The sequence below is a fragment of the Hemiscyllium ocellatum genome, chromosome 17 (assembly GCF_020745735.1).
Source record: "Hemiscyllium ocellatum isolate sHemOce1 chromosome 17, sHemOce1.pat.X.cur, whole genome shotgun sequence".
Taxonomy (NCBI): Eukaryota; Metazoa; Chordata; class Chondrichthyes; order Orectolobiformes; family Hemiscylliidae; genus Hemiscyllium; species Hemiscyllium ocellatum.
In genome coordinates, this window is record NC_083417.1 from 30,225,671 (window position 1) to 30,245,619 (window position 19,949).

At 40.6% G+C, this 19,949-nt stretch overlaps 1 protein-coding gene across 4 annotated transcripts in view; it reads right to left on the bottom strand.

Annotated features, from left to right (window-relative positions):
* def8 (differentially expressed in FDCP 8 homolog) overlaps positions 1–12,886 on the bottom strand; it is a 44,168-nt gene extending 31,282 nt beyond the window's left edge. For 2 of the 4 annotated variants that reach the window (XM_060838039.1, XM_060838037.1), the window contains exons 1-2: positions 12,788–12,886; positions 3,686–3,814 (exon numbers count right to left, since the gene is read on the bottom strand). In XM_060838039.1, coding sequence (XP_060694022.1) covers positions 3,686–3,803 — 118 coding nt within the window. In that variant the 5' untranslated portion in view covers positions 3,804–3,814; positions 12,788–12,886. Of the gene's footprint in view, positions 1–2,945; positions 2,997–3,685; positions 3,815–6,977; positions 7,096–12,787 lie in introns of those variants that run through there. The other 2 variants (XM_060838038.1, XM_060838040.1) reach the window with 2 other exon arrangements.
* Positions 12,887–19,949: the final 7,063 nt, after the last annotated feature.

Consider the following 19,949-nt stretch of genomic DNA (forward strand, 5'->3'; position numbering starts at 1 on the left):
CCAGGTTTTTGATGCAGCACCAATGGACAAACAGTGATATATTTCCAAGTCTGACACATAACTTGTGTTTGAAGAGTGTGGTGCTGGAAAAGCACAGCTGGTCAGGCAGCATCCAAACAGCGGGAGACATTTCTGGCAGAAGCCCTTCATCAGGAATGACACTTGTGGTTTTTCTACAATGCTGCTGCTAAGTATCAGATGTAACATGGTTGTATAGTGGTATCAATGAAACCCTGATAAGTTGCTGAAGTGCAATTTTTAGATGATACACACTGCAATCAATACACTAATGGTGAAGGAAATGTATGTTTGATGATGTACCAATCAAGTGGCCACTTTGCCCTGGATATGGTTGAACTTTTGGAATATTGTTAGAGTCCCAGTGATCCAGGCAACTGGTAGTGTGCTATCTTACTTCTGACATTCTTGTAAATATTGGACAGGCTTTGAATTAAATTTATTGTCACGTGTACCAAAGCACAAATGAAAAGCTTTGTTGTGCGAGCAATACAGGCACATAGTTAAATAGCATAAATACGTAAATAATAGGTAAACAGTGGCAAAAACCAAACACAGGTACAGGTAAATGCTAAAAGTTTGAGAGTCCATTCAGTATTCTAACAACAGTAGGATAGAAATGGTTTTGAAACCAGCTGGTGCAGGTGTTCAGGCTTCTGTACCTTCTCCGCGATGGTAGAATTTGTAGAAAAACATTGCCAGGGTGGGATGGATTTTTGAGAATGTTGGCAGCTTTTCCTTGATAGCAGGCTTGGTAGATGGATTCTACAGATGGAAGGTTACCCTTTGAGATTTTTCCGTTGAGTTCACCATTCTCTGTAACTGAATGGTACAGCTGCCATACCAGGTAGTGATACATCCAGACAGAATGTTCTTGATGGTGCACCTATGAAAGTTGGCAAGGGTATTCGCTGTCATGCCAAATTTTCTCAGCTGCCTGAGGAAGAGGAGATATTGTTGGAACTTTGTAATCAGTGTGCCCATATGAAGAGTACAAGAAAGCTTGTTGTTGATGACTACTCCCAGGAGCTTGACACTCTCCATTCGTTTCACCTCTGTGCTGTTAATGTGTAGGGGGGGGTATGAGTAACATTCTGCCAAAAATCAATAGTGGGTTCCTCGGTTTTACCGGCATTGAGAGCTAGGTTGTTCTCAGTGCACTATTTTTCCAGGTCTTCCGCCTCCTGTCTGTAGTCTATTTTGTCACCATCTGAGAATCAACCGACTATGGTGGTGTCATCAGCGAACTTGTAAATGGCATTAGTCTGATATTTGGCAACGCAGTCATGGGTATGCAGTGAGAACAGTAGGGGGCTGAGTACACATCCCTTGGGGGGTTCCAGTGTTGAGTGTTAGCGAGGATGAAATATTGTCCTCAATCTTCACCGATTGTGGCCTGTAGGTCAGGAAACTGAGGATCCAGTTGCAGAGAGTGGAGCTTAGTCCAAGGTCACTATGTTTAGTAATCAATCTCGAGGGGACAATAGTGTTAAGGCTGAACTGTGGTCAATGAGTAGGATTCTTACATAGCTGTTCTTGGTGTCAAGATGTTCTAGGGAGGAGTGAAGGGCAAGTGTATGGTATCCGACGTGGTTCTGTTGGTCTGATAGGCAAATTGGACTGGGTCAAGAATAGTGAGGAGGCTGGAGTTGGTTAATGCCATGACCAGCCTTTCAAAACACTTCATGACCACCGAAGTTAGGGCCACTGCACGGTAGTCACTGAGACACGTTGCAGCCATTGGGTATTCTGGAATCAAGATACACACAACAGAAATGCCAGCTGTGTAGTCACATCATTTATATGGCTGGTCCAGTTAAGCTTCTGGTCAATGGTGACCATCGCCTGACCAGAAACTTAATATCGATAGTGGGAGGCTCAGTTATTGGATTGCCATTTTGTTAAATATTCTAATATGTGACATGCATAATGCTGACTTGGCTAGCATTCATTGCCCAATTAATATAAATGCCCTCATGATGACACTGGAGAAACACTTTCTTGAACCAGTGTAGGAACACACAGTACTGTTAGAAAGAAAATTCCAGGACCTGACCCAACAACAGCAAAGGAACAGTGATATAGTTCCAAGTCAGCAAGGATAATGCATTGGAAGGGATCTTTAAAAATCAGATATTCACATGCTGACTTGCTATAATTCTTCTTGTAGATGGTATATACAGCCTGTGGAGGGATGGAATGCTGATGGTAACTGATGGGATGCCAATCAAGTGGGACGCCTTTTTGTGAACATATCTATCTTCTCAATTGTTGATGGAGTTGCACTCATCCAGGGAAGTGAACACTAGTCTACTTGCACCCTACAGACAGTTGGATAGGCTTTGGGAGTTAGGTGGTGAGTCACTCTTGCAAGAGTCCTGACAGTTGACTGGTTCTTGAAGCCACAGAATTTTTATTAATTTTTTAATCCATTTGCAGGATGGGAGAGTTCACTGGCTAGGCCAATGCACTTTTGCCCATCTCTCATTGTTAACAGCCTTCTGGGCAGTCAACCACATTGCTGCGGATCTTATCACATGTTTAACGCCTCAGTATAGCTGGAAATACCTGCATGATGACTCCAAGCTACCTGCAATATTGCATTGGGAATATTCCTGCACTGGAATACACAGCATGTACCAGATGCACATTAAAAAAAAGTCATCACAATAATCGTACAGAAGTTAACGGGGCATTCTTTAGCAGTTTTCGGAAGGGATCCAACAAATCAGGAGGGGATGCAGGGAGGTGAAGTGACAGTTACCTTCCAACTTTGTAGCTACAGAATTCTACCAGCTGCAGGAACGTGCTGCTCTTCCCCCACCCTATTACAGACCTATTAAAAAGGTCCTCAAATTACCAAATTAAGAGCAACTCCCACCGCGGCTGGAGGTGTTTCCCCAATCTGGAGAAATCATTCTTCTTACCAGCTCAGCTGAAAGGTAGAAGGGGATCCTCCTGCTCAGAGACAGCACAGCCTATAGAAATAAGAAAAATATTTTGCATCCAGGAGGCCAACTAGTGAATCCGTGCAGTGTTGTGAGCTAAACATATACTGGAAAGGCCAAGGACGAATTTTGCACATTTTCCTCTCTCTCTCCCTGTAAACTAGAGCTTAGAAAGTGGCACAGTGGTAAATACAGAGACAAAGGCAAGGGCATCGCTCAATGCTGTGGTACTCTATGATGGAGATTTGTGATAGTTCGAATCACTAGCTATCTGAGCAAATTCAGTATGCAAGTAAATACATCAAAAAAAGGAATTATTTCTTGTGTTTGGTATTTGCAAACAAATTTTAGAAAAAAAACAATTTTCAGTGGGCTGAGCAATGCGAAAATGTAAAATGATGTCATATAATAACACAAACTCATTCACTTCAAACTATATGGAGTTGTTTGATTTCAGTTTGGGATATGATAAGGCCCTGGAAAGCTATGCTTTTTAGGAGTGACAGAGTAAAGAAATATGAAATATCTTTTGCCCTGACTTCAAATTCTCAAGTGCCTCTAAAATCCTTGGAAAATACTAGCCCACATCCTATGCATAAAGCATTCAGTTAACCAAGTGAAAAAAGGTACAAGTTAGAATCATGACAAAACAATGGATATCAGGCTGCAACTGCTACTCGTGATGTTACAGTCTAGAGATCAGAGTCCTTTGTTCTGACCTTTTACTGACAGGTCACCCTCTTCCTCACTGACTTTATCCACCTTTCCGCATGGATCTTTATCGAAGGGATTGAGATGACCTTGTCGAAAGCGTGCCAGTTTTTCATTGTATTCCATGTCAGTCGGACCTGAATAAGTATAAAAAATTTAAAACACTGCATATGGTTTTCTACTGAAGTGAAAAATCTGTTATATTTCATTAATATCTGAGGGATTTAAATATTAAAAGTTAATTTTGACCAAAAAAAGAAATTAGAGCAGGAAAGATATAACACCATTCTTTTCGATGCTCTTGTATGTGAATTTAATGTAGAAGTGAGCAAATGCATTTGTTTAGTACCTGAACAGAAAATCCAAAGATAAAGATGCAATTCCACATGGACAAAAATTTCTCAGCAACAAAAAGGAATCGCAGTCTGAATCAGAATTGCAGATCTTATTGCCATTGTGGCTGTGATGGCAGGAAGACTTGTCCAATGATCACAAACAAAAAATTAAATGTAACAGATAATCTGCCTCTTTATAATATAAAGGAAACTGCAAAAATCTGAATACATTCCCATATTTTCATGAAAAAGTAATGTTTCACATGCCCCACAAACAGATAGGCATAACGGGAACTCAAAACCACACCTCTGATTTAGAGAAAATGAGATGATTATAAGAAGTTATTCAAAGTGAGAACAAGTTTAGCCAGATGGAAGAGTGTGGTGGTGGCTGGAGTTTATGCAGGCCTCTTTTCAAGAAGGGGAGAGCTTTCAGTCAATCATGATGGAGGAATGATGTGCAGAGGGATATCACATCCATGGAGGATAAGGAACCACTAGAAATTATGGAACCATAGACACAGAATAGTAGCATGAGTAGGCCGTTCAGCCTTTTGAGTCTGCTCTGTCATTCAAAATGATCGTGGCAGATCATCTAACAGCTTTCTGTAGCAGAGAATTCCACAAGTTCACGACTCTCTAAAAAAATTTCTCTTTACCTTGAATTTAAATGGCCTACCTTTAGGCCATGACTCCTGGTTCTAGACTCCCCAATCAGTCAGTCAGTCATCAGGCAGATTCGGTCTAGACCTGTTAGAATTTTATAGGTTTCTATGAGAAACCCCCTCATTCTTCTAAGTTCCAGCGAATAGATATGAACTCTCTTCATACATCAGTCCTGCCATCCCAGGAAGCTGTCTGGTTAAACTTTGTTGCCCTCTGTCCAAGCTCGAGCATTCTTCCACAGATAAAAAAAGGAGACCACAACTGCACACAATACTCCAGGTGTGGTCTCACCAAAGCCCTGTACAATTACAGCATGACATTACTACTCCTGTACATAAATCCTATGACTACGAAGGCCAACATTCTATTTACCTTTTTGATCACCTGCTGCAGCTGCATGCTTACTTTCATCAACTGGTGTAAAAGGACACCCAGGTCTTTGTGCATCTACCGCTTTCCCAAACAAGCGCTATTCACATAATAACCTGCCTCTAAGTTCTTGCTGCCAAAAAGCGGACCACCTCACTTACATCCATATTATCCTTCATCTGCCATATATTTTCCGACCCATTCAATGTCAATGTCATATTCACACTGAAGCCTTGCTGCTTCCTCCTCAGTTCATCATCCTACCCAGCTTTTTGCTTCTGCAAATGTGGAACAATTACATTTAGTTCCTTCATCTAAATCATTTACATATATTATGAATAGCTACCGTCCAAGAATTGATTCCCAGCTACTTCAAAGGGAGACAGATTGGAGTGGGTGAAGGGAGCAGAGAAATTAAAGCAGCTGATGTCACCTTGGTAATTCTCAGTGAACAGATCAGGTACAGGTAAAAAGCAAGAGGGACGGTCCAAGTGAAGATGGAGTATTGGAGACAGGTGAAAATGTGTGCACGTGTTTGCATGGGGTTGGGCAGGGCGGGGCGGGGGGGGTGGAATTCCTGTCCAAACGTGGGCATGGGAGAAAACATTATGGAAGAAGAGTTCAGTGTCATGACACATCTGAAAACAAATCTAGGATGAAAAATATCAACTCAACAATTTGGAAAAATACATTCTGATCTAGATGTCACCTATTGCCATGCTGCTTACTAGCTGAAACAGGTTAGATTTTTATATAGGTGATTATGCAAACTGGTTACAGCTTGGTTAAATGTGTTCTCATTGCTGAACCATAGGATAATAGAAATGGCTATAACTTTCTGCATTACTGGGTTGCCTGGCCCTCACAAAAAGTAGCCTATTCAGCAACCCTGACAGCAAAAATCAGATCTCAACAACAGCAAAACAACGAGATCTTTGTAAACTGAAGTATGCTGGAAGAACAGTTAATCTGATAAGGAAATTGTGATTATGTTCACTGCGCTCAACAACTCAAATCATTGCTCTCAGTCATAAAGGTTGTTACTGATCACACAGCATTGCCCTTTGATGTGTAGGGCACTGCTTGTCACTGGCCACTCGGGTGTTTTCCTATCTTCCTGGTGTTGGAAACTGAATAAAGATTCATGCACGTTGTGTCTCTCACTGTGTCTCACACCTGCATACACACACACAATGGGTGCTGGGGAAAAAATAAGCACTGCCGCAGTTAGGCAGTAGTGTGGGGGTTAAATAAAACAAAGGGGGAAAAAAAATAAACAGGAGTGCCAGAGGTTCTGTTCACTCTGACAGCTGGATCAGTGTGCGCGCACAAGGAAGAGCAAAAAAGAAAAAGAAAAAAAAGTTGTTACAATCTGCTCAAGAAGTACTCTTTCAAAAATTAGTCTAAAAATAAAACATTAAAGCCATATAGTCCATGGTTCGATACGAGAATTAAATTAAAAATATATATATGAGTGCCTTCAGAACAGGAATATTTTGCGAGAGTAGACCATGGACTACTGTATCCTTGAAGAGTAAAAGCAAACTAAAATGGGACAAGGGACGGGACTGCCGTTTTGACTTTTATAGCACAGAGGTTACAAATAAAAAAGGTCAAATTGCCTTCTTCCTTGCTGACGGCTTTTATAAATTGTAAAATACTGAGTGAGCAACCAGTGGTCAAAGAAAACACTTTATAGCCAGGTACTGTTGAAGTGTAGTCACTGTTGGAAAGTACAAAATGTGACAGCCAATTTTTGCAAAAGCTTCCAGAGCAGTGACGTGAAATGGCCAGAGAGAACTCTTCTGATGTTACTGGAGGGATAAATTTGGTCAAGACAGGAGGGTTTTTTTTTGCTGTTCCTCAAACTAGTGTCATGGGATCTTTTACATTGTCGTCTTTTTTTTTTAAAAAACAATCATGTCAATACCTAGGGACAGAAAACAGTTAAACTGGAGACTGGTGACCCTTTCCTTCTTCAGAACAGTGTTTAGGTGCTTTTGGATGCGTGGATAAAATATACCCAACTTGTACTTTACGTTGTACACCTAGATAAAAAAAAAAGGTTCAGGGTGAGAAAATTAAACACATACACAGAGTTAAAAAACAAAAAAAAGGAGGGGCTTTGTATTAAAATTTGCATTTTTCTTGGTACATTTAAAAATAGATTTTAGCACATCTATAAAATGCCAACCATCCTCTGTAGCAAGAAAGCACTCGACTGCAAAGCTTCTACAAAAGATAAAAATACAAATGTGTAGAGATTTAAAAATATGTTCTTCAACCTTTCTTGAGTAAGAGAAGTGATTGCTGGAAACATTTAAATTTCAGCTACCCTCTTAACGTTAGCATTAAAAGTAGAATCCTCCCATATTCAAAACCACTTCTAAAATGCATGCATAGTGCTGTCAGTATAGTACCTAAAAAATAATATTGTGTCAGGAAGTGGTAGAATATAATACAGGATTTGCACAAGTAAGATGTCTGCCACATCTTTGTGGGCACAGTTTGTCAAACAACCAAAACAGAGATAAGGCAGAGAAATGGTAGATGTCTTAATATTGTGACCAGATTTCAAGCCTATCAAGAAAATCACTTTAAGTGTTAATTGATTTCTTTTTTGCACTTTCACACATTTATTATCAATGATACCACTTTATATTTTAAATGCACTTAAATGTCGAAAGAATGAATCACATCGGAAACTGAACTCATGGCAAAATGCATTGTAACTTTTAGCTTTAATACTCAAAAGAACTGAGTGTGGGCATATCTTTGACCTTAAGATTGTGCTGATTTGAATGCATTTTCAGTTTGGCCATTTTCTAATACTGAATATGAAGCATATTTTAGAGTGTAACTTGGCGTTGGCAGAAATAAGTGAGATCTTGGAACAACTCCACAATCTACTGTGATTGGGGCTTACAGTCACCATACAGGAGCATAAGACAAGAAATATACAGGCAACTTTGTTTTAACCAGCACTTTATGAACTAGTAAAAATTATATTCTTCAAATACTGCTATATTTACTGTAGTATTCTGCCCAATTATTATAGATTTTAATTTACTTACATGTAAATAAACTTGTTCAGCCAAATAGCCACATGAAATGTCAACAGATAATTCAATTTTGAGTCAAATCTTTCCTCAAATACCAGAATCTACCACGATGTCCAAATAGTCAGTTGAGGGTGCGAGTGAGAAGTCTCTCTGCTGGTGAGTCTTATTCAGGGCAAAGTTGCATTATTATTTAAGTGATTTTATGCTGTAAATAAAATATAATAGTGATGTGTATACCCCCACATTAAGTTTCTATTACTTATTGTGTGTTTTGCTTTGATTACGTGGACTTCTTGAATATCTGGAATATTTGAACAACTGGCATATTCCTTCTGTCATAGGTGTCAGTTAAAAAGAAAACTATATATTAGAAAGTGAACCTCCAGAAAGCTCACGAAGATCTTGACGGCCAGGAAACGAACCTATCCTGAGCCACAGCAATGTCAAGTTTAGAGGTATTTTCAAAAAGGGCAAATGCAGCACAAATTGAAACCTTTGCTAATTTTTCTCCCTCCCAAAACCAAAGAAAAACAGCACAGGAATATCAAATAGACACAAGCATCTTGAACTCACCAATACATCACTGCAGTTCAATTCCACTGCAGTTCGATTAGCTTTGCTTAATAGGAGCAATCTTGCCAGAAATATTTACAGCATGCAACAATTAGAGAAGGTATTTTATTTGGATAGTTACAGAAGCCAAGACCCTTTTCTAAGAAGAAAAAAGCTTTGAAGACAAAGTTCAGAAAGATCATGTTTGCATACATCGTAAAGTGAAAGAGCAATGAAAGGTTAGGATACTGGGATAGCAGAGACAGACAAAATGCTCTTCATCCACAAATAAAAAGGGGACACGAGACAGCTTTGGCAAATAGAGTTAAGGAGAATGCAAAGGGTTTTTGCAAGGACAAAAGGGTAACTCGGGAGAGAATAGGGCTCAAAAAGCGCAGCAGGTCAGGCAGCATCCAAGGAATAGGAGATTTGACGTTTCGGGCATAAGCCCTTCCTGAAGAAGGGCTTGTGCCCGAAACGTCGAATCTCCTGTTCCTTGGATACTGCCTGACCTGCTGCGCTTTCCCAGCAACACATTTTCAGCTCTGATCTCCAGCATCTGCAGACCTCACTTTCTCCTCGTAGAGAATAGCGCCCCTCAAAGATCAGCATGGTGGCCTTTGTGTGGAACCACAGGAGATGGGAGAGATAGTAAACAAGTATTTTGCATCAGTGTTTACTGTGGAGAAGGACATGGAAGATATAGAATTGATAAAATAGATGGTGACATTTTGAAAAATGTCCATATTACTGAAGATGAAGTGCTGGATGCCTTGAAATGCATAAATGTGGATAAATCCCCAGGACCTGATCAAGTGTACACTAGAACTCTGTGGGAGACTAGGGAAGTGATTGCTGGGCCCCTTGCTGAGATATTTGTATAATCGATATAGTCACAGGTGAAGTGCTGGAAGATTAGAGGTTACCACTATTTAAGAAAAATGGTAAAGATAAGCCAGAGAACTATAGATCAGGGATCCTAATGTCAGTGGTGGGCAAGTTGTTGGACGGAATCCTGAGGAACAGGATTTACAGATATTTGGAACTACAAGGACTGATTACGGATAGTCAACATGGCTTTGTGCATGGGAAATCATGTCTCATAAACCCGTTTGAGTTTTTTGAAGTAACAAAGAGAATTGATGAGTGCAGAGTGGTGGACATGATCTATATGGACTTCAGCAAGGCTTTCAGTAAGGTTCCCCCATGGAAGACTGGTTAGCAGGGTTGCATCTCATGGAAGACTGGGAGAACTGCAGGGAATCTAAGGGAAAGACAGCTCCAAAAATAGACTTGCATTCTTTCAACTGCTATGCTTATGGCACACATCATACCCATGCAGTATTTGCTGTCTTGGAGAAGTCAGGAGGCTCTGAGCAAACTGAATCACTTAAATATAAATCAACACGTAGGCTGTTCAATAAGTCATCAGGCAAAACAGGTGTCCCATAGATTCATACAGTGTGGAAAAGGGCCATCAAGTTTGCACCACCATAACTACCACTAAGTGTGACTTAAATTTCTTGCACTGCTCCCAAATACTTGAAAGTTATGATATTTGTAGTGCTTATTAAATACTTAGTAAAAGTTGTAAAATTTCAGGTCTTCACTACCTTCACAGGCAGTGCATTCCGGACACCAAGACCAGTGGTGATGGGAACAGTTAAAGGATGCTATTGGCAGTCTTCTGTGCACAGACAACCTTCAGGGGATCAGGACAGATGTCAAGTTTAGGTCCACCAAAAGCAGCAAACTGGATTTTTTTCTTCTTGGGACAACACTGCTTTCCCAGTCCAGAGGAGAGGAAGAAAAGGAACTTAAACTCAGCCTGGCTCTCCCTGCACCTGCCAGGTTACTGCTCCCAGCTGGTTACACATTTACCACAATCGAAATGTAAAGAACAAGACTGCAAATCATTGTATAAAACTCTGATCACGGAATGTCACTACATTTCTCAAAAACAATACAAAACCGTTGGGTTGAACAGTCTCAGTCAGAATGCGGGGCAGATACAACATTGGCCTGCTGTGAAAATGAGACACAAAACTTTGTAAACTCTCAACTTTATGCAGGAGGCTGGTGCAAGTGACACATTTTAATGGATTGGTAAATCCAAGGATGAAGGTAAGTAGCAAGCCAGAGATTTGGGGGATTTTTAAAAGCCAAAATGTGACCAAGAAAGATTAATAAAAGAAGAAAATAAAGTACGAGGATAAACTAGCCAGTAATATTGACATGGATAATAAAAGAGAGAGACCAAAGTGAACATTTGCTCTTGAGGGAAATGAGGCTGGATAAATAATAGTGGGGAACCAGGAAATGCAGAGGAGTTTAATAAATACTTTGTATCATCTTCACAGTAGAGGATACTAAGTGCTTTCCAAAAATATGAAAAGACAAAGGGACAAGTTTGGAGGAAATAACACAAATCTATTGCTGGAGAAAAAGCAATGGAGAAACTAATAGGCAGAGTCTGATTTGACAATGACAGATATAAACAAACTAATAGAGAAAGTGCACATGCCCCCAGACGTTATGTATCTGACAAGAAATCACCTGGAAGGGAAACCAAATCCCACCAGGTAGAACACATGCTGCAGACCAAACTAAGAAAGATGGCAAATCAATAGTAGGAAAAAAGCCTGATGAAATGAAGCCAAATGCTCTTCACAAAACTCTCTGATCAATCCATACTTCTAAAATCCAAAGTGCGATGTCCACTTTGTCAGATATATGCCAATTCTAAGACTGTACTGCTCAAAAACAATACAAAAACTATAGGTGTCAGACACACCTAACATAAGCATGAGATGGTCTCTGCTTAGCCACAGCATTTCAGCAATCTTCTAAACCAGCAGCACAATACTATTCAGTCACTTCAGCACCATCATACTCTGGAAGAGCTTGTTCTAGATCCTGCTCACACAGAAGTGATGAAGGTCATAGATTAATTTTCTGTGGGCAAGTTGCCATGACAGTATCCTCTTTAAGTATGAAAGATTTTGCACAGTTAGAAAACGTTAACTCTTCTCTTCTGCCTAATCTGAAACTAGGGCATTGCATTTCAAGATAAGGATGCTTCCACAACACAGCAAACAGAAAGCAAGTAGGTCTATCTGTGACAATTATCTTGAGCCATTATTTCCATCCAATATAGCAAAATTCTTGCAAGGGTTGTTCTTAACCAGAATAGTCAATGGCAAGGGGAGTGTCAATTTACCCAAATATCATTATGGCTTCCAATCATTTTTGTTGGTGGGATTGCTTTGGACATTACTTTTCCACCAGTTTTACAGATTAACAGAAACTCAATTTACTTTGGTTGTAATTTATGTTTACATTTCCCTGATCCTATGCTGACTCAATACAGATTTTTGCAGATAGAATTAGTGCAAACAACTTAAGTGTCATTTGTTCTCAGCCCCAAATCCCTTGTATTTAATCTCAAATGACTACATTTGCTGGAAATTCATTCAATTGATACAGAAACATGGTGATCTTACAGCAGTTAAATTCGTATATCGACACACAAAAAAAAAACAAGGTCAATTGAATCCTCCATTGTGGCTTTATCTGCAGGGTCAGGGAAATGCGCTAAAGAAAAATAAGGCCTGTTACTAAAGTCACATGGTGCAAACTCTTTGATAATTCAGTTTTAAGCGTTCTATTTACAATTATCTTAAAAAGTCGATGGATAATTCACATTTTAGCTTTTAAATAAAAGTACATTTATTGCAAGGAATTGTGGACTCCAGCGTGAAACTAGCTAAAATTTACAATGACAATCATGATAAGATAGCGACCAGTGATGTGTAACAATGAATCGCCCACAAGCGTTGTATTTGAAACACAGAATGAAAACGTTAATTATATATCCCTTTTCTGAACCTCCCACTTCGGTTTTTATGCAACAAAGTCACACCAGACCGAGTAAATGACTGTGCCATTACACAATCACTACAGCTGCAGATTAGCAAGAACCAACACAGGAGGGAGTAGCAAAGCGAAAACTGAGCCAAGAGACGGGAAAGGGTAACATTGTAATTCTTAAATTTGTATCCAAGAATCTAATAAGTGCTACCAGTACGAGTATATCACCACAACAGAGCACATCCAGATACTGTACCTCATCGTTACGGTGTGATTGGAAGAAAGCAGTCAATGAGATCAGATACTGAAGGACAGAATCAACACAAAACCATTTCGACCCCCTAGGGAGCTGCAGCGTAGGATGGACCCACCCGTCAAATATCTGCCAATCAGAACCCGTAACCTCAACAGCCCACCAATCGGAACATGCACTCCAAAACATCCACCAATCGGAGCCCGCATTCTGACAGCCCGCCAATCAGTATTCGCACTTCAAATATCCCATCCAATCGGTGCCCACATTTCACCAACTCACCAATCAGCACCGACATCCTCAATATCCCACCAATTCTAGCTCGCAGTCTAACAACTTACCAATCAGAATCTACATGTTCAAAAGTCCACCAATTGGATTACAGATTCAACAGCCCGCCAATCAGAACCACATATTAAAGGAACCACCAAATCTAGAATATTAAAAACAAGTAGCAAATTCAAAATGAGGGCACAAAAGCTGTACTTGAGTTATAGAGTAAAAGGATTATACAGCACTGAATACTGACACCTTGGACTAATTTGTCCATGCCGACCAGATATCCGAATTTAGTGCAGGCCCATTTACCAGCATTTGGCCAATATTCCCTCTAAAACCTTCCTATTTATGTATCAACTCAAATGCAGTCTAAATGTTGTAATAATACCAGCCTCCGCCACTGAAGAAGAGTTACACCCAAAACGTTGACTTCTCCACCTCCTGATGCTACCTGGCTTGCTGTGTTCTTCCAGCCTCCTACTTGTCTACCTTGGAATCCAGCATCTACAGTTTATTTTTGTCTCCACTACTTTCTCTGGCAGCTCATTTGCCTTACCAAAACGCGACATTTCACATTTACCTAAATTAAACTCCAACTGCCACTCCTTGGCCGATGACCCATTGCACTCTGAGATAATCTTCTTCACAGCCTACTACCTCACCACTTTTGGTGTCATCTGCAAACTTACTAACCAAACCTCCTATATTCATATCCAAACCATTTATACAATGACAAAAAGCATTGGATCCAACACTGATCCTTGCAGCACACCAATGATCACAGGCTTCCAGTCTGAAAAACAAACCTCTATCATCACCCTCTGTGTCCTACCTTCAAATTAATTTTGTATCCAAATGGCTACTTCTCCCTAGATTCCATGTGATTTAACCTTGCTTAACTAGTCTACCATGCAGATCCTTGTTGAATGCCTTGCTGAAGTTGATGTTGACAACATCCAATGCTCAGCCTTCATTTATCTCTTTTGTCACTTCTTCAAAAACTCAACCAAGTCAGTGAGACACAATTTCCCACGTATAAAGCCATGTTTGACTATTCCTAAATGCATGTAAACCTTGTCCCTCAGAATCCCCTCCATCAAGTTACCATGACTGATGTTAGGCTCACCGGCCTATAGTTCCCAAGCTTTATCTTCTCACCTTTCTGAAATAATGACTCCACAATAGCCCTCCTCTTGTCTTTCAGCACTTCACATGTGGCTCTTGATGACGCAAACTTCTCAGCAATCACTTCCCACAAAGTTCTGGGATATAGAACTTTGTGGGCGGCACGGTGGCACAGTGGTTAGCACTGTTGCCTCACAGCGCCTGAGACCCGGGTTCATTTCCCGACTCAGGCGACTGACTGTGTGGAGTTTGCACATTGTCTGCATGGGTTTCCTCCGGGTGCTCCGGTTTCCTCCCACAATCCAAAGATGTGCGGGTCAGGTGAATTGGCCATGCTAAATTGCCCGTAGTGTTAGGTTAGGGGTTTGGGTGGGTTGCGCTTCGGCGGGTCAGTGTGGACTTGTTGGGCCGAAGGGCCTGTTTCCACTTTGTAAGTAATCTAATCTAATCTAATTTGTATACCTGGTCAGGCCCTCAGGATTCATTCATCTTTCTGAGTTATATGGTATCCAGTACTTCCTTCTCTGCAATGTGGACATTTCAAGATATTGTTTATTTCTCCAAGCTCTCTAGCTTCCATATGGTCCTCCATTGTAAATACTGTTGTGAAATACTCATTTCATATTTTACCTATCTCCTGAGGTTCCACACATAGACGGGCTTATTGATCTTTAAGAGGCCCTATTCTCTCCTGAGTTACCCTTTTGCTCTTAAGGTATTTGGATATTCTTTAACTCTATTTGCTAAAGCTATGTCATGTCCCCTTTTTGTCCTCCTGATTTGCCTCTTGAGTGTACCCTTACTGCCCTTATACTCCTCAAGGGATTCACTCGATCCCAGCTGTATATATGCCTCATTTTTCTTGACCAGAGCCATAATTACTCTTGTCATCCAGCATTTCCTACACTTATCAGCCATACCATTCACACTAAATAGGAATATACTGCCTCCAGACTCCTGTTATCTCATTTTTGAAGGCTTCCACTTTCTAACCACCCTTTTACATGTGAAAACCTTTCCCAATCAGCTTTTGAAAGTTCTTGCCTTATACTGTCAAAATGGCCTAACTCTGATTTAAAACTTTAACTTTTAGGTATGGTCTATCCTTTTTCATCACTATTTCGAAACTAATAGAATTATGATCACTGGCTCCAAAGTGCTCCCCCACTGACATTTCAGTCACCTGCCCTTTATTTCCCAAGAGTAGGTCAAGCTTTGCTCCTTGTAAGGAAGATACATCCACATACTCAATCTGAAAAATTTCTTGTAAATACTTAACAAATTCCTTTCCATCTAAACCCTTAAAACTATGGCAATCTCAGTCTATGTTTGGAAAGTTAAAGTCCCATACCATAACCACCCTATAATTCTTACAGATAATTGAAATCTCCTGACAAGTTTGTTTCTCAGTTTCCTGCTGACGGTTAGAGTCATAGAGAAGTACAGCATGGAAACAGACCCTTTGGTCCAACTCGCTCATACCAACCAGATATTCTAAATTAATGTAGCCCTATTTGTCAGCACTTGGCCCATATCACTCCAAACCCTTCCTATTCATATACCCATTTAGATGCCTTTTAAATGTTGTAATTGTACCAGCCTCCACCACTTCCTCTAGCAGCTTATTCCAAACATGCACCCTCCTTTGTGTGAAAAAGTTGCTCCATAGGACTCTTTAAATCTCTCATCCTAAATCTATGCCCTTAGTTCTGGACTTGATGACCTACAGTACAATCCCAATAAGGTGATCATCCCTTTCTTAGTTCTCAAATATACATAGTATTTAGAACAAAATAGATGAATTAACCACATAAATAGAAGTTAATAGGTATAAGCTGGTATCCATTACAGAGATATGGCTATAAGGAGAACAAAGCTGAGAACTAAATATTCTGGGTATGTGACTTTTCAAAAGGACAGCATGAAGGAAAGGGTGGTGGAATTGCATTGTTAGTAGGGGATGGGATAAGTACAACAGCATGAAAAGATCTTGGTTCAGAAGTTTTCAAAGCCATATGGGTGGAGCTAAAAATTAAGAAGGGAAAGAAGACACTGGTCGAAGTAGTATAAAAGGTGTCCTAAAAGGTGTCCTACATGGTATGGCAGATAATATGTCAGGAGATAATGAGGGCACATAACATAATGATGGAAGATTTCTTGTAGATTAGGATAGTCAGATTGGAAGAGGAAGCCATTTGTAAAATTTCTTACAGTATATTTGGATCAGTTTCCTAGAATATTATATTATGGATCCAACTAGGAATCAGGCGATTTTGGATTCGGTGATGTATAATGAGGTACGTTTAATTAGTTATATTAAAGTAAAAGATCCGCTCAGAAGCAGTGACCTCCCCATGGTAGAATTTAACATTTAATTTTCGAGGGTGGAATGTGGGTCAAAACAATTATGCTCAGCTTAAATAAGTGTAATTACAAAGGAATATGCGCAGAACTGGATTGAGTGGACTGGGGTGGGAATTTAGCTGCAAAGATGGTTAACGAATGATGGTAGATATTTAAGAAAATAGTCCAAAGCTCACAATAAAGGAGAGGAAGAAGTATTCTAGGAAGAGGCTAAGCCAACCATGAGTAAGAAAGAAAGTTAAGAATGGCATGCGATTGAAAGAAAAAGCTTACAATGTGCAAAGATTAGAGGTAAGCCAGGGGATTGGGAAAGTTTTGAAAACCAACAATTGATTTGGATGCGAGCATAAGAGGTACAGTTAGTAAGTTTGCAGATGATACCAAAATTGGAAGTGTAGTGGACAGCGAAGAGGGTTACCTTGGATTACAACAGGATCTTGACCAGATGGGCCAATGGGCTGAAAAGTGGCAGATGGAGTTTAATTCAGATAAATGCGAGGCACTGCATTTTGGGAAAGCAAATCTTAGCAGAATTTATGCACTTAATGGTAAGGTCCTAGGGAGTGTTGCTGAGCAAAAAGACCTTGGAGTGCAGGTTCATAGCTCCTTGAAAGTGGAGTCTTAGGTAGATTGGATAGTGGAAGGCATTTGGTATGCTTTTGTTTATTGGTCAGAGTATTGAGTACAGGAATTGGGAGGTCATGTTGCGGCTGTACAGGACATTGGTTAGGTCACTGTTGGAATATTGCTTGCAATTCTCGTCTCCTTCCTATCAGAAAGATGTGAAACTTGAAAGGGTTCAGAAAAGATTTACAAGGATGTTGCCAGGGTTGGAGGATCTGAGCTACAGGAAGAGGATGTCACCTAGACAGGGGGCAAAACGTCTGCAACACAAATTCCCAGCTCGGCGAACAGAACCACAACAACAGAGGCTGAACAGGCTGGGGCAGTTTTCCCTGGAGCGCTGGAGGGTGTGGGGTGACCTTATAGAGGCTTACAAAATTTTGAGGGGCATGGATAGGATAAATAGACAAAGTCTTTTCCCTGGGGTCAGGGAGTCCAGAACTAGAGGGCATAGGTTTAGGGTGAGAGGAGAAAGATATAAAAGACCTAAGAGCCAACGTTTTCACCAGAGGATGGTACGTCTATGACTCAATGACTCTAAAACAACAGGCTTATCAATGATAGGCAACATGGTTTTGTGCAGGGGAGATCGTGCCTTACTAACTTAATGCAGTTTTTTGAGGAAGTGACCAAGTTGATAGATGAAGGAAGGCTGTAGATATCATTTAGATGGAATTTAGTGAGGAGTTTGATTAGGTTCCCCATAGCAAACTAATGGAGAAAGTGAAGTTACATGGTGTGCTGGGTGTTCTAGCTAGGTGGATAAAGAACTGGCTGAGCAACAGGAGACAGAGAGGAGTAGTTGAAGGGGGTTTCTCGAAATGGAGAAAGGTGACCAGTGATGTTCCACAGGAATCGGTGCTGGGGCCACTGTTGTTTGTGACATACATAAATAATCTGGAAGTTGGGCACTGATGGTATGATCAGCAAGTTTTCAGATGACGTGAAGATTGGTAGAGTAGCATAAAGCATAGGGAACTGTCAAAGAATACAGGAGAATGTAGATCGACTGGAGAGTTGGGCAGAGAAGTTGCAGATAGAGTTCAATCCAGGCAAATGTGAGGTGAAGCATTTTGGGAAGTCTAATTCTAGAGCAAATTATACGGTAAATGGAAGAGCCTTGGGAAAAATTGATGAGTAGAGAGATCTGGGAGTTCAGGTCCATTGTACCTGAAGGTTGCTGCACAAGTGGATAGAGTGGTCAAGAAAGGATATGGTATGCTTGCCTTCATCAAATGGTGTATTGAGTATAAGAGCTGGCAGGTCATGTTAAAATTGTACAAGACATTGGTTTGGCTGCGTTTAGAATACTATGTAAAGTTCTGGTTGCCACATTACCAAAAAGATGTGAACGCATTGGAGAGGGTGCAGAGAAGATTTACGAGGATGTTACCTGGTATGGAAGGTACTAGCTATGAAGAAGGGTTCAGTAGGTTAGGATTATTTTCATTAGAAAAAGGAGATTATGGGGGGACCTGCTGGAGGGTATAGACAGGGTGGTTAGAGATAAGCTTTTTTACAGGATGAAAGATTCAATAATGAGAGATCAGACTTTCAAGGTGAGAGGTGAAAAGTTTAAGAGGATGGTAAGTGCCTGGAATGCATTGCCAACAAAGGTAGTAGAGGCAGGCACGGTAGATTCATTTAAGATATGTCTGGACAGCTGCATGAGTAGGTGGGGAGCAGAGGGATACAGATGCTTAGGAATTGGGCGACAGGTTTAGACAATGGATTTGGATTGGCTAAGGCTTGGAGGGCTGAAGGGCCTGTTTGTGGGCTGTAAATTTTCTTTGATCTTTGCTCTTTGTCAGCATCCAGTCCTGGCTACCAAACATAACTTCTTGCCAATATCTGCATTTTGGAAACCTCTGGATGACCCTGGTGAAGTTTGGCCAGTACCTGGTGGCTGGAGTCTTTTCTTGGGACAATCATTTTTGGTCCCCACCATTCTCTATGGTGATCTGGTCTCACCAAGTCCAGAAAGATTTCAATTCCAGAAGTGACGCCTTTGTTTTCCCAATCACCACGAGCTGTTTTAGTTTTGCTAAAACAACAGGATCTTGTTGTGTCCACAGTCTGATGTTGTCAGTGGTGACTGGAAGGGCGTCTACAAAGTTTAAAAGCAAAATAGACTCTTCTAGAGGCGACACCACCAGTGACATATCCACTAATGGGAGGCAGCTCAAGACTTCTGCATTTGTCACTTGGTCTCCTGGATGGTGCTCAACTTGTAACTGTACGCACTGAGAATTAGGGCCCACCGCTAAATTTGACTTGAAGCATTGGACAGCATGTTCCAGTCCTCTTTAAATAACTCTATCAGGGGTTTGTGGGCTGTTACTATTTCAAATTTATGTGCATAAAGGTAATTGGTGAAAATTTCTCACACCAAAGATGACCAACAAATCTTCCTTCTTTATCTGCATTTTCAATCAGCTTCAATCAAAGTTCAGGAAGCACCTACTATCAGGCATTCCTCTTCGCTGAGCCACCTGTGAGCCAATACCATCGTGTTGTAATTGAAAAATATGAGCCAATCAAGGTGAACCTATCTCAACCAATTTTGCCTCATTAAGCTTGGACCCAAGCCTTTTACGACAATCAGGGGTAAATGAACTGGCTACTCCTCATATGAGACTGGAATCAAAGTCGTACCCTTAATCTGCAGAGATTTCCTGGTATTGGTTCTCAGTCTGGCCAAAGTCTTATGTAGACTTAAGGGTTGGAGTAAAGAGTGAATTTTGGTAAAGACTGATTCTACAGTCACTAATTC